This window comes from Perognathus longimembris, chromosome 6 (assembly GCF_023159225.1).
Source record: "Perognathus longimembris pacificus isolate PPM17 chromosome 6, ASM2315922v1, whole genome shotgun sequence".
In the NCBI taxonomy this organism is placed as follows: Eukaryota; Metazoa; Chordata; class Mammalia; order Rodentia; family Heteromyidae; genus Perognathus; species Perognathus longimembris.
This window is the reverse complement of record NC_063166.1, coordinates 64,190,556-64,204,703: the sequence shown is the minus strand read 5'-3', so window position 1 is coordinate 64,204,703 and position 14,148 is coordinate 64,190,556. Positions and strand designations below refer to the sequence as shown.

Genomic DNA, 14,148 nt, shown 5'->3' with positions numbered 1-14,148 from the left:
GAGGGAGGGAAGTTAAGTACTGCCCAAGCAAAGGGGACTGCAGCAGAACCACAACCTCAGGTGAGAACTAGAGAAAGGGGTGGGGGCTGAGGAAGTGTCCAAGGGTATAGGAAAGAACCAGAAGAGACTCAGGAAAGAAGGTCCCAAAGAGTTTGCTTATTTCCTTATTTGTTTGCAGGGACCAAGGTGCAGGGCAGAGATAGCCTGCATCCTAGGACCCTAGGAATCTCTGCCCGCCACAGAGCTACATCTGGAAGAGACATATAGTGGGGACACAGCCAGGCTTTCAGGACACAGGCTCCTCCAGGCACCCACAGTGACCTGGCCTCCCCTCCTGGGGAGTTTGGGAGTCATGGGACCTTTGCTCCTTTGTGGATGGATTCTGAAGCTGTACCCAGAATGCCCCATCCCTCAAAGCCAAGACCACAGTGGGTAAGCTTCTGACAACTCTGAGTCCTGGAATAGGAGCGACGGAGCTCTGCTAGGGGTATAACCCTTCCTAGCTTCCAGAAGATACAGGTCAGCTGACTTGCCGGTACGGTCCTTGGAGTCTGAGTTCCTGGAGTGGCTCTCAGGGGTCACTTGTTTCCACAGACAGAATTTTGGCTTCTGGGCTTGACCTGCTGAAAATGAAGTGGTGGTGGCAGAGGGGTCACCCACTGAAGGCTGGAGTCCCAGGCTGCAAGTCAGGCCCCTAAGGACCAGTCACCCACGAAGAGCCACAGTCCTCCCTCCCCTGCCCCGAGGGCATGACCACACTTTCTCTAAGCCCTCCTTTCTCCTTTCCTTATTTTCTAACCCAAGCCCAGGAACTTGAGTAGGAGATGGCTGAGTAATTCTAGTGGAGAGAGCACAGGGGCCCCACCTACCTGGGGGGCAGGGCTTCATGGCCCAGGCTTCTCAGGGTGGCTGCTGGGCTCTGGCAGTATTCTTGGGATCTGGAGGCAACAAAGGAGGATGAGTGTTGTGAACACAGTTGGCAGGAGCTCCGGGGCTTGGGCATAACACAGGGGATTCAAGAGAACTGGGTATACTGTGGAGATGAGGGGTGCAATGGAAAGGAGGCAGGAGGTAAGATCCCATCCTTGTTGGGTGCCAGTGGCTCACACCTATAATGCTAGCGACACAGAAGGCTGAGATCTGGGGATGGAAGTTCAAAGCCACCACTACCACTTCATTTTCTGCAGGTTAAGCCCAGGCAGAGAAGTCTGTGAGATGCTTATCTCCAATTCACCAACAAAATGCTGGTGGGGTTGGGGGGGGGGGTTGCTGTTACTCCAGTGGTAGAGCATGAGGTTTGGGCAAAAAAGAAGCTAAAGTACAGTGCATAGACCCTGAGTGAAAGCCCCAGTGCTAGCGGCCCTCCTCATGTCCCCTGGCCCCTCACTCACCCAGGGCTGGGGCTCTCCAGCTGCTTGCTGCCAGGCCCAGCTCTATGGTGTGAACTCCACCTGGGAGGGACTCCCTGCCTGGGCCATTGTTGGACCTAAGCAGTGGGATAAACAATGAGGAGCTTGGAAAAGTGACTTTGAGCAGAGCACCAGGGTCTGCTTCTTCATAGCATGGTGCCCAGCCAAGTTCTGTGTTGGCTGAGTTTCCACCCTTCTGCCTTGGCTCGAAATTCCTGCCCCCTCCTGGAGGAGTCTTCAGAGTCTGGCTTCCCTTGAGACCCATGCCCCGCAGGGCTTCCCGCACCTCCCCTCTCCAGCCTTGACATTTCTCCCAAGCTTTGACACCATCCCAGCAGCCCTGAACCCTCCCGATATAGCCTTGCTCAGGTCTCATTTAGGGCTGGAGCACCCATGTCCCCCCTCCAATGTACCTGCCCATGTTCCTTACCGTTAGACACCTGCTGCTTGACTCCCAGCCATTTCCCCCTCTCCCCCCCCATGCCCTTCTCATCATCTCTCAGGATCTCCCCACTTCCTTTGACATCACAACAGTCTCTGCTGTCCTAAAAACCCATACTAAAGATAGGAGGCAACTGCCACCTCTCTGCAGCACCCCTTCTTCCCATGGTGACACCCCACGTTCCTCCCACCTTTCTCCTCTTCCCTCAGCCAGTTGTGCCAGAGTCCTCTCAGCTGGCACCTGGGGCCTGGCCAGTTCTCTGCTCCTGCCTGGATGCCCTCTGTTCCCATTTCTAGCTCAGCTGACCAGGAGCTCGCTCAAGTGCAGGCTGTCACCCTTGCTGAGGGTCCCAGTGAATGGGGTAGCCCTAGGGGAACACACAGCATTATGTGACACTCCCCTCAGGCCAGGGAGACTTGGGTTGGGGGCAGTCCTTTGGCACAAGCACAGTCAGCATCACAGCTGACCAGTGGTATGAAAAATAGACACAGTGGCTCAAACCCTGGAAAACTTGAAAGAGTTGACAGTGACTAGGACAGAGGAAGTAGAAGAGGGCTAAAAACTCCCGAGGCAGGCTGCAGAGGCCTTCACTGCATTGGGAGCTGGTTGAGAAAAGAGAAAAAAGAATCTCAGCAAAGTCACCAGTGACGCAGCCACCTGTGGAGAAGCCAAAGTGGATTAGAGGAGTGACAGGGTGGGAGTGAAAGGCAGGCCATCCCTGCCCCTTCCTTCTCCTTCCTAGGGTCTCTCTGCACCGTGGGGTGAAGCTGAGGACATCATCCAGCTCCCTGCAACCCTGTGGAGCTCTGAGAAGCAAGAATCACAGGAGTGAACTCAGGAAGAGGGACCAGCGCCCTCAGAGCTGGGAATTCAGCCTACCGGCTGCTCACGGGCTTCCTCCTGCAGCCCCAGGTACGTGGCTGGCACCGAAGTCCCGGGAGCCTGTAGCAGCACCAGGCTAGCCCAACCCCAGGGAGCAGAGGCAGCAGGAAGCTGAGGAGTATGGCCAGCAGGAAGGCATCATGAGCTGTGGAGAACAGGGCTTTGAGTCCTGAACCCATCACCACCCCTGGTCCTGCCCACCAGCCCCCCATCAGCTCACTTTCAGGGTACTCCGGGCCACTGTCCACACTGCCACCAAAGCCTGGCTTGTCACAAAAGGGAGGTGCCCAGCCTTGAGCACAGTGGCAGTTATGGTTGCTATTGCAAACCTGCAGAGAAGAGGAGGAAAGAAGGGTCACATGAGACCAAGGACCCCCCAAGGGCACTTCCATCCTTTCTCTACTCACTCCGCGGTTGTGGCAGGCACTCAGGCAGCGCTCCAGCTCCAGGGAAGTAGCGTTCTGGCAGCGCCCGTCCTGGCACATCTATGGGTAGTGTGCCCACGGGGCAGTGAGAAGGGACACTTTGGCCTGGGGACTCAAGTGACCGGGAGGGTCTGGGTGGTCAGGGCTCACCATGCTGGGTCCACATTGGGTGCCAGGCTCTACCAGGCCTAAGTCAAGCAGGTCCAGTGGTGCATCAGCGAGTGTGAGCGCTCCCCGGCAAGGCACCTCCCTGCCCTCTAGGTGAACCCAAGCGTCCACGGGCACCATGTGTGGCTCGAGTGGGCTGAGCTCCCCACCCTGGCACTGCAGTTTCCCACACTGGACATCTCTGGGGAGGAAGTAGAGGGTGGTCAACCTGTAGACTGGACCCCTTTCCTCAACCTACTCTGCAGCTTTGGGGGCTCCCCAACTCCAGCCCTTACCTCGGTGCACAAGGCAGGAAGCCACCCACACCGTCCTGGCCACAGTTCCCACGCGTGTCTCCCGCGGAGTTTACTTGGAAACAGGCCTGTGGTGCTGGACGCGAGGCTGAGGGAAGAGAGGGGCTGGAGCCACTCAGACCTGACCCGAGATTCCTCCATCCCTTACTCCATCCCTCCCCCGACTCCCCCGCCCCCCCCCCCCCCCCGCGGTCCTTCCCGGAAGCCCTGGGACAGGGAGCTCACCGGGACCCCAAAGCCGCTGACACTGCTGCTCCAGCGTGGGACACGCTCCATCCCGGCAGTAGCCGCGGCCCCCGGCGCAGGGCGAGCCGTCCAGTAAGAAAACGTCCGGGGGACAATGAGGAGAGGCGCCAGTGCAGAATTCGGGGAGGTCACAGTCCCCCACAGCCCGGCGACACATCGCGCCTGGCGGCTTCAGCTGCGCGGGCGAGCCAGGTTAGAAGAGGGCAGATAACAAAGCACAGGGAGAGATCCGGGTTTAGGGAGGGGTGCAGGAGGCGGCGGGAGCACCCAATAGGGCGATCCGAGGGCGCCCACCAGCCGAGACCGGACCGGCCAGTCGGCTCCGGATCGCCCCGCGGTCCTCACCCGGCAGCGCGCGCAGCAGTGCCCGTGAGCGCACCGCGCCCCTGCGCGCAGCGAGCAGTTGTGGGCGAAGCAGCAGGCGTCCGGGCACCTCTGCCTCCGGAAAGGTGAGAGAGGAACAGGTGAGGGCGCCGCGCCCCACACCTCCGGGGAGGGAGGGAGGGAGCGAGCGCGGGGGCGAGAGGAAGCGGGGTGTGTGTGTCCATTCTCGGGCCCCCAGGGTGCCGGGCGAGCCCACCTGACCTGATCCGGGCCGCAGTCACACTCTTCACCCGGCTCCACGAAGCCGTTTCCGCAGCGGGCCGGAGGCGCGGGGAGCCCGGGGCCCGGGGCGTTGGAGAGGCACGCACCGCCCCCCTTGCGGAGGAAGGCGCGCAGTTGGCGGCGGCTGCAGGCGCTGAACACTCGCGGGAAAGGACGCCTACGGGGAGGGCGAGGGCGGGGAGGCCTTTTTCTTTTTAAGTTACTCTTCTAGGTGAGAGCTCGTACTTTTGGCCAGGACCGCATTCCTCCTACCTAATGCACAGCTGGAAAGACAGGCGCGCAGCACCACATCTGGTTGTTTTTGTTTTGTTTTGTTTTAGGTGGGCGCTCATTTTTTTACCTAGGCAGTCCTGGAACCACATCGGGAGATCGGGAGATCTCCCGATCTCCACCTGCCAGTAGCTGCCATGACAATCTAGACTCCACCTTCACACTCTGGACAATCCATTTTACCTACGTCTTTCCCACGAAGGTCGCGTAAACGACCCTAAGGATAGGGACCTATGTTTCCTCCTTTTACAGAAAAGGAAACCGAGAGTTAAACAAAGACACCCAAGGGAGGAACGAAGCCCCTTCCCTGTGCGCACCCGGTGGCCGCCGCCATGATGCAACCGCCCTGTTCTGCTGTGGCCTCCATGCAGCAGCCGTCGGGGTCGTGGCTGAGGCCGAGGCTGTGGCCGATCTCATGGGCCACGGTGGCAGCCGCGCCGATTGGGAGCTCCGAGTGGTCCTGGGAAGGTGGGGGCGTTGCCGCGGGGCCGCGAGCCTGCCCCCCTCCCTTCCCCTCCGGGTCCCCGGCAGAGATTTACCATACTCACGCCTCCGGAGCTCTCCGCCCGGCACATGCCCTCGATGGGCGCCAGGCCTACGGTGGTGCCCCGAAAAGTACGACCCCTGAGGAAGAACGCTCGCGATCGGCTGGGGCCAGGGTTCGGGGCCGTGCTGCCCACCACCCGCGTGGGGTCAGAGGCACCCACGTGAGCAGCTGCGCCGAATCGTGTGGCCTCCGCGCCCACAGCTGCTGTCGCCACTGCAGGAAGGCCCAGAGCGTGGCGTTGGCGTCCGGTGAGATTTGGCTGTAGTCCCGCTCTGTCCACACTTCCAGGCCGGTCAGCACCACCTGAATGTCTAGTGTCCTGAGCATCTGAGGGCAGGGCAGGGCAGAGTGAGGCTGGAGCCGGGAGCCTGGCGTCCCACTGTGTGCCCACCGTCCCATGCCCCCACGCCCACATCTGCCTCGGTGCTCCCCTAGGACCTGCCCTCTCTGCCCCATCCTCAACCTGATCCACGTAGTTGGCAACCTCTAGGAGACGCTGTTTGGTGTGGTTCAAGTTTCGGTGCTGGATCAAGAACTGGGAAGGAATGAATTCCATGCGTGAGGGACTTGGCGGGCTCCACCCAGCCCCCACGAGCCCCCTTCGGGCCTTCCCTCACCATGGTGTGGTCAGCTACCAGGTACAGCTCCAGGTACTTGGTGCTCCCGCGTTGCACCTCTCGCCTCTCCTGCAAGGTGTAAATGGGAACCCTGAGAGGCAGGCTGCTAAGGCTGAAGTTCTACCATCAACCCCAGTTCTTTAGAGACAACAGTTTGACATTTGTTACTAGAACTTCTTTTTCACTTTCTGAGTTTAAGGATCAGGACAAGCAGCCTTGCTGTGGGGCCTGTGTTACTATCTCTTTTGACTGCAAATACCATGGCTATGGATGGGACTGTGCATTCCCACCTTCGCCCCTACTTGTGCCCCTGACCCTATTATGGTGAGCTTGAGGAAGGCTGGTCCTGCCCTGATTGTCCCTGAAGCTGCAGGCCCCTTTCCAGGTGAACAGCTTCTCTGTCCGGAAGATCCTATGAGTTGAGGAATCCTTGTAGTCCCCTGGTGGCCAGGGATGCAGATAATAGCTGGTATTGCTGCTGAGCACGATCAGGCCACTGGAGTGCAGAGAAATACAAAGTAGGTGGGAGGGGCTCTTACCTCAGGCCCCTCCCCCTCCCCAAACTCCTCACCTCATCCCAGAGCAGGCACTAAGGCCCACCCAGGAGTCCGGGAAGCCCTTCACTCTCCCAGAGTAGTGGCAATGATCCTGGAGAGGAAGCAGCCCAACCCCAAATCTCAGCCAGGGCTGACATTGTGGGGTTTTGGTTTGTTTTTTTTTTTTTTTTTTTTTTTGGTACTGGGAATCGAACCTAGGATGTTGTTCTTGCTAGGCAAGTGCTTTGCCACTGAGCTACATCCCAGCCCCAGGGCTGACATTGAAGGATGGACTCCAACCTCTTCTATTGGAGTTGGAGAATAGGGTGGCAACGGTGGGTGCACCACAGTGATGCACCACAGAGGGTGCACCCCCAACACCTTTCACCCTGTCCCCAAGAGCCCATGGAAGTATCTCACCATATGGTTGGGGACCAGCACCACGGGCTGCCCATCTGGGCTGTAGTGAGTTTCTGTGTACCCTGGGGCCAGCAACCTGCTGGGAGAGGTGTTTTTTAGGAATCAACTGATTTCCCCCTGCCTCCTCCTCCAGGTGGCCTCCCAGCCTCCCAACTCGAATGCTAATTGAGCAGCTGTGTGAGTCAGGCCTTCCACAAGTGTCTTGAGGAGATGCGGGAGGCTGTGCATTGTTCACCTCTGGAAAGCCTGGAGCATGAAGGGCAAAAGCTAGGAAGGAGCCTCTTTGATGGCTTAGATGTGGGAGATGGCAGTGTGGGAAGTACCAAGGAGGAAGGGGAAGGAAGGAGAGGAGGAAGAGGGCGTGTGGTCCCTGAGGTCTGCAGCAGGCAGTTGGATCTGCAATCTGGAAGGTGGGGGCAGGTTCAGCAGATACTGGGGAGGTTAAGACTTGGAGCCATGGAGGAGACTAAAGCCTGAGGACCCCTGCTTGCTTCCTAACTTGTTGGCTACCAGTTCGACCCTCTCACCTCTCACCCCTTCCCATGTCAGATCCTTGAAGTCTCCTGAGGCTTCTAGACCCCTCATGTCTAGAGGCCTCAACTCATTGGTCTTTAGCCCACCTATATGGTCCACATGGTTCCAAAACCTGGTGCTCCATCTTGACACCCACCCCACTCAGCCCAAGGGACCATCCTGCTCAAAGTCTTGGGCTCTGAATGTTCAGGATCCTCAGAATTCAATGTCTTTTGGACCTACTAGGACTCCTCAAATTCATCTCTTTGCTTTTCACCTGAAGATGTAGACATTCCAGGTAGGGTAGACAAACAGCCACTGCAGGATGGATGCTTTGACCTTTGTGACCACTGTGACTTTGCCCTTTCCCGGAGCACCATCCTATCTGTGGGAAGCCTGCCTCACTCTTCTCTCCCCTCTTCCCTTCCCCCTCTTCCCTCTCTGCCTGTGCTGGGGCTAGATTTCCTAGGTTTCTCTTTTGGCTGCATGTATTCTAGGAATGTCCATGAGGTGGTGCTCACACAGCTGCCAAGCGGCTCCTGGGGTTGGGAGGAGAAATGTGGCCACAGAAGGGTTTACCCAGCCTCTTCAGTCTACTTCAGCCTGAAGAGGGCCAGCCTTGAGTAGATATGATAGATATGACTCTCCATGCCACCTGCACTTCTTCTGAGTCTCCCCATCCAATCTCCTGCTGGGATCTGCACCGATCCTCCTACCCCCAAGAAATGGTCTGTCCTCAGCCCGGCGGTTCCCCAGTCTGGTACTTACTGGTTCTTCTCCAGTTCAAGCAGGAGCTCCTGGCCTTCAGCCTCCAAGACCAACAGCCCCCCATCTAGCGTCAAGATCTGGGTGAGAAGGAGTACATGCTGTGATAACAGCCTGCAGGCCACCTGCTTGCCGGGGAGCAGGTGGGATGTGCAGCTGGTTGGTGAGAAAGTTCATGGAAGTCATGAATAGATGTGGGGTAAGAGCAAACAAAGATATTCCCACACCCAGGATGTTCGTTGTCATGACAACAGCCTGTTGGAGGTGCACAAACAGCCTGTCAGGGGCACATCACGTCCTCCCTAGAGATGAGTTCCAGAATGGTGCCATGTATACCCATAGGTACTGGGCTCTTGGCCTGCCTTCTTTCTGCCCAGAGGGGCATGAAATGCAGAAGACACTAGGGTCATAAGGACATTGTGGAAGCCACTGGGTAGCTGTGGGTAGGGACACTCATGGGTTCTGTATTATATGGAGGATTGTTTCTATATCTTTATGTGTATGCAGTGTGTGTGTATGCAGTGTGTGTGTGTGTGTGTGTGTGTGTGTGTGTGTGTGTGTGTTCTGGTCCTCAGGCTTGAACTCAGGGCCTGAGTGCTGTCCCTGAGCATTTTTACCCAAGGCTAGTGCTCTACCACTTGAGCCACAGCTCAACTTCTACTTTTTTTTGGTGGTTTATTGGAGATAAGAGTCTCATGGACTTTCCTGTCCTGGTTGGCTTCGTACTTTGATCGTCAGATCTCAGCCTCTTAAGTAGCTAGGATTACAGGTGTGAGCCACCTGGCACTAGGCAGGTGTGGTGATTGAACCCAGGGCCTTGGACATGTTAGCCAAGTGCTCTACCAATGAGTTTCACCCTCATTCCCTTGTTTCTGTATTTTACACTCTCATTCCCTGTGGAATCCAGACTTTATTCTCTATCTCTTAATTCAGGCAAATTGCCCCAACTGAAATTCTCCACTGCCTCCAGCAGTCCACTCACTTCTGGGCTAACAAAGTAAACAGTGACCCATCCCAGGCTAGGAGAAAGCACTGGCTCTCCTGGTCAGATGTCAGGGTGGCTGGGCGGCTTCTCCTCTCCTCCCTCCATGCCCCTTTGCCTCTTCCACCCCACAGGATATCCCATCTTCCCCCTTGCTCACACAGGCTGGCTGGGGGCCCAGAGTTGGAGCCAGCCCAGGAGATTCCTGGGGGGCTGCTGTATCTTTGGAATGTTTTCCCCACCCTGCTGGCTAGCTCTCCCCTTTTCTCTCAAAGTGTATAGAGCTGGGACCCTGGCCAAGGGGCTCAAAGTTCTGGGGGAAGAGGAGGCTTCCTCTGCAGGTGGGGAGCAGATTGCCCCATTTCCCTATCTGTGGACCCCACAAGGCTTTAACATGAGCTCATATAGCTGGAATGCCACTGGCTTTACTGGAGAAAGGGTTCATATTAGACAAAGGCAGTGGACATCTGCCTGCCGAAGCTCAGCCTCCTGCCCTGCCCTGTCCTCGCAGGCTTTCTGGAGCCGATGCCAGAAGTGAGCCAAGCAGGGCCAAGACAGCTCAGGCACAGGCAAGGTGACCCCAGTCTATGCCCCGTCCTCCCTTTTACTGGGGATGTCAAAAAAGATCTCCAAGTACAGGCCAGCAGTGTGTGTCTGACCAGTTGAGGGGAAAGGCTGGCAGGTGGTGGTGAAGGCAGCAAAGGGAGCTCTGGAAACCCCCACCCCTGTCTTCATAGTTGCACTCGCCTGGCTTTCTTCTCCCTGGGCTTGGACACAGGGACTGTCCACTTGGGCCTGGAAACTGAGAAGGGAATGCTCTCCAGGCAAGTGAGGGGTGGCTAGTGGTATGAAGGCTTTTTAGGCCTTAGCAGGTCTGATCAGTTTCCCAACATCTCTGAGCTTCAGTTTGCCCCTTTGTAAAATAAGCCCAAAGAGGCTATTGGCCTCTCGGTTTGCAACACAGATGTGGTGGCACTAACATCTGGGATGTGGTTATTCTGGAAGAATGTGACAGGCTAAGTTGGGAGGAGGCCAGAGAGAGGTGTAAACTGGGGTGGGCTTGCATCTTAGGGATACCACAGGAGTGACTGTTGGCCCAAGGCCATAAACATTGAGGGTGTAGTTTTAGGCCCCTAAATGGCCAGGTCCCGGAGGGGCAGCAGTGTGGCCCCAGGGCTGTGAGTTCCAGACAAGTCAGTGAAAGGAAGATATTGTGGTGTCTTCTTAAAGTGTCATGCCTCCAGCTCTGGGCTCATCTCTGCTAGTGGGGGCTGGGGCTTGGATAATCCAAGAAGGCGGGTGTGTATGTGTGTGTGAAAATGACTTCCATGTGTGCAGGCTCTTCCATCTAGCTGTCTCCTGCCCCCCTCCCTCCCTGTGGGGTGGGGCCTATGAGAGGGGTGACTTGGTTCTGGGAACCCCAGAAAAACTGCTGCACAGCAATTAGGCAAAGGGCAGAGGGTTTCGAAAAGATGGGACCCCTGCTGGGAACAGAGGAAGGAGATACTAACCGGCTCCTGCAGGGTGACTGCACGCCAGAGGGGACCATCCAGAGCCCAGTAAGGGGTGACTGGCTCTCCAGGGGCATTTCCTGGAGTGAAGGCAGAGCACCAAGTGAGGCACCCAAGGAACTGGGAGAAGGGGAGCACATCCATCTTCACGGGCTCAGTCTGCAGCCATGGGGTATTCTTTGAATGGAAGAGCCACCAGGGAGGTGGCAGGAGAAAGAGGAGCTTGGGAAGGAACAACTTGGCTGGCAATTTAGGAGCTGCCCAACCTTTGGGGGGTGAGGAGTAGGCTTAGGGTCAGAGGTCATGAGGAAGAGACCAAGGCCCACAGTGCAGAAGGGAAGGGAAGGAGGAGGCAGGCCTGGGTATTTTTAGGCTGGGCAGCAAATGCCTTTAGTGTGAGAGATCTATGACGTCGTGAGGCTGCCTATGTCTCCCCCACCATCTGAGGAAAACAGCAGCCAGATGTCTCCAGAGGTGCACCTTGTTCAGTACCCTCCTTCAGGACTGGGTGCTGGTGGCAGGCTCCCTGGGACAGCGCCTCAGTGCTGGGGAGTGGGGGAAGGTGTCAAAGGGGCTCTGAGGCGGAAGCCTGGAGCCAAGCTTCACTCAGAGGGTGCCTGGAATGCTCCCCTGGAATGCTCCTGCCTCCCCACCCCCCACAGGCCCTAGAGAGCCAGGCACCCAGAGCCCAAAGCCTCCCATGCTTTGCCATTCTGAGAGGGAGAGGGGAGTGAGGGTCAGTTCCTATAACACAATGCTTCCCCCCCCCCCCATTCTGTTCTTGCTGATGGCTCCTCCCCCCAGCAGCATTCAAACTCCTCCCCCTTGGTCCTCCTCTTCCATCTACTCCCCAGACCAGAATGGCAGCAGCTTCTGATACCCCATTCCTCAAGGCCACACCCGCCTTCATGGATGAGCCAATGGCCATCTGCTAGATTGCGGGGTGGAGGGGGGTGCTGCCACTTTGGAATAGACTCTGAGGGACCTTGAGAGGGGGACAATCAGAAGGGATTGCTCCAGACAGAGGGCTTCACTGTCCCAGGGCCTGAGGCACAGTGTGTGGACAGGTGTGCACACTCTCTGCACACTTGCTGGCCACGGGGCGTGAAGGAGGCAGACAGAGCAGTGTGAGTTGCATGGGAGTGAATAGAGGGAACCCATTTGAGATGTGGACGATGGAGGATCTGCTCTCTCCCTTTGGGAATCTCATCACTCCTTATCACTTGGCTCAAGTCTGCTTGAGCTTTAAGAGTTCTAGCAGTGGAATGCCTAGGCATCATCCCCCAAAGCAAGACCGCTGACTCCCTCCCCTTCCTGGCTGGACTAGGGCAGGGGCTCATGGAAGTGGGGTCTCCCACCATGGAGCTGTGGATGGGGAGCCCCCTCCCCTGGCGCAGTCCTTCCTGTCCCCTCCCCCTTGCCTTCTTTCCCCACCCTCTCCTCAAGCACTTGCTGTGCAGGGTCTGGGGAGTTCCTGGCCCTCTTGGAGGGGTTAAGAGCCCTGACTCAGGGGAAGAGACAGACACAGGCTTGGCTCCCCCACCCCCACCCTGGGCACTGCCAGACAGACACCTTCTATTTGGAGAAATCCTTGTGGGTCTCACCAAACATGGCAACTCTATAAACAATATACACCCTGCTCAGGGAGGGGGGAGGAGGAGGGGACAGAGGCAGAGCAGGACTTGGTGGAGGGAGGGCTGGAGGGGGGGGTGGCTTCCTGGGATGGAGGACTGGGTACCTGGCAGCTGCAGAAGGGAGGGGTGGATCTTGCCCCTCTGCTTTGCCCAAGATGTGGGCAAGTGGGCCGATGCCACCCAACCCTCCCCAAACCCTGTCCTCCGTCCTGGCCATGCATGGCAGCCCAGGGGTTTGAACTCTCACCACCCCCCTCGCCCCTCGGGGCGCACCTCGGCGGCGCAGTCCTCACCTGGAAGCGCCCGGGCGCGCGGCCCTAGCCACGGGGGAAGCAGCAGCAGCAGCAGCAGCACTGGCGAACCCCCAGATCTTCGGGACCCCCGGCCCATAGCTGGGAGCTCCCGGGCTTCTCCCGAGGCGCAGGCTGCAAGCCGCTCGCCCCGCCCCGACTGGAGGGCGGCCGACCCACGCCCGCCGCCTCCACCGCCCACCCTCCGGCCCCTCCCGCCCGCCGCCTCCAGGGTGACAGCGCCCGGGCCCTCCCGGGAGCCAGGACGACCCTCCGGCCGTCGGCCGCCGTCGGGGGCGGGGGGTGGGGGGTGGCGCCGAGCTGGCCGCGCAGGGCGGAGGCGAGAACCCAGCCCGAGGCGGCCACCGAGGACCGGACCCCACGTCTCCGGGGTCAGGCCTCCCGTCCCTGCCCTAGAGGCTGCTGGAGGAAATCCCGACCGGTCCTCGGTTCAGGCGAGGTGCTCCCACCGGCTGGGAGGCCGTCAGGCGCAGCAGGCTCCAGCCGCAGCGACCGTCCACTAACCGGCGCGGGGACCCGCATCCCCGGCCGACTGTCGGGGCTGGGCGCAGGCTGAACTGAACAAAGCCGGACTCCCAGGATGGAGGAGACCAGCCCGCCCTGGGGCCCCTGAGCCTCCAATTCCTGTCTGAAGGGCCATTGTGAGGAACAAGGTATAGATTCACTTGGGAGGCATTTCATTGTCATGCATATCTGCTTCCTTGAAGGTAGTCATTTGAGTAGCCAAGGTTCCAGAAGCAGAAACAAACAAACAAACAAAAAACCACAGGAGGCTGAGGACTCAGAACCACGGCTTGAAGCCAGCCCTGAGCAGAAAAATCCGTGAGACTCCAAAAAGCTAAAAGTGGTGCTATGGCTCAAGTGTCAGAGGGCTCTCCTTGAGCAAAAGCAGCTCAGGGACAGTGCCCAGTGGCTGAGTTCAAGCCCCAGGACCAGCAAAAAGAATAAAATGATAAACAAATATAAAAGCAATGCAAATGTAATTAAATCCTCCAGTAAGAGTCTTTATACATGTTCTGTCACAATCCTTTGAACTCCACCCCCTCCCCCCCCCCCCCCACCAAGCAGCAAGCTGCTACTATTACTTTCCTGGATAGGATTTTAGAATTTTTTTTTTGGTACATACTCAAGACAGTACAGATATATTTTGCTCTTACATTTTTCTTCACCTTGAGTTTTTTTTTATTTAATACACTCTGGAATGAATACATTTACACGGTTCTTCTTACTGTTGCTTTTATGATTATTACTATGAGTACTTTGGACTTAGGAAGTGGAGTGGGGGTTCGCTACAATGAAACGAGGTCCCCCACCCAAGGGAGGGGATTCCTGGTTCCCCCAAAAGTCCACCACACAGTCTCCAGCTACAAGATAACAAAAAGACAGATTTATTGGGGAAGTAAAAAGTGAACAAAAAGTGAACCATCCGGCCTTGGCCGCAGCCCAGACTCAGGAGCTGAAACTGCCGACCACGTGTGCAGGATCAGGGCCCAGACTCGGGAGCTGGAGCCGCCCGCACATGTGCAGCCCAGACTCGGGAGCTGGATCCGCCCGCACGTGTGCAGCCCAGA

At 57.6% G+C, this 14,148-nt stretch overlaps 1 protein-coding gene across 1 annotated transcript; it reads right to left on the bottom strand.

Moving 5' to 3' along the window:
* Positions 1-580: 580 nt before the first annotated feature.
* Positions 581-12,674, bottom strand: Adam33 (ADAM metallopeptidase domain 33). Its single transcript, XM_048348884.1, has 22 exons — positions 12,560-12,674; positions 10,633-10,712; positions 8,143-8,219; positions 6,862-6,940; positions 6,477-6,553; positions 6,221-6,401; positions 5,906-5,974; positions 5,752-5,823; positions 5,449-5,615; positions 5,281-5,365; positions 5,059-5,201; positions 4,451-4,628; positions 4,211-4,300; positions 3,845-4,040; positions 3,602-3,707; positions 3,309-3,507; positions 3,141-3,218; positions 2,954-3,062; positions 2,731-2,878; positions 1,392-1,486; positions 870-938; positions 581-623 (listed from the first exon to the last, which is right to left on the bottom strand). Exons 1-21 carry the CDS (start codon positions 12,654-12,656, stop codon positions 901-903), a joined length of 2,364 nt encoding a protein of 787 aa, XP_048204841.1. The 5' UTR covers positions 12,657-12,674; the 3' UTR covers positions 581-623; positions 870-900.
* Positions 12,675-14,148: the final 1,474 nt, after the last annotated feature.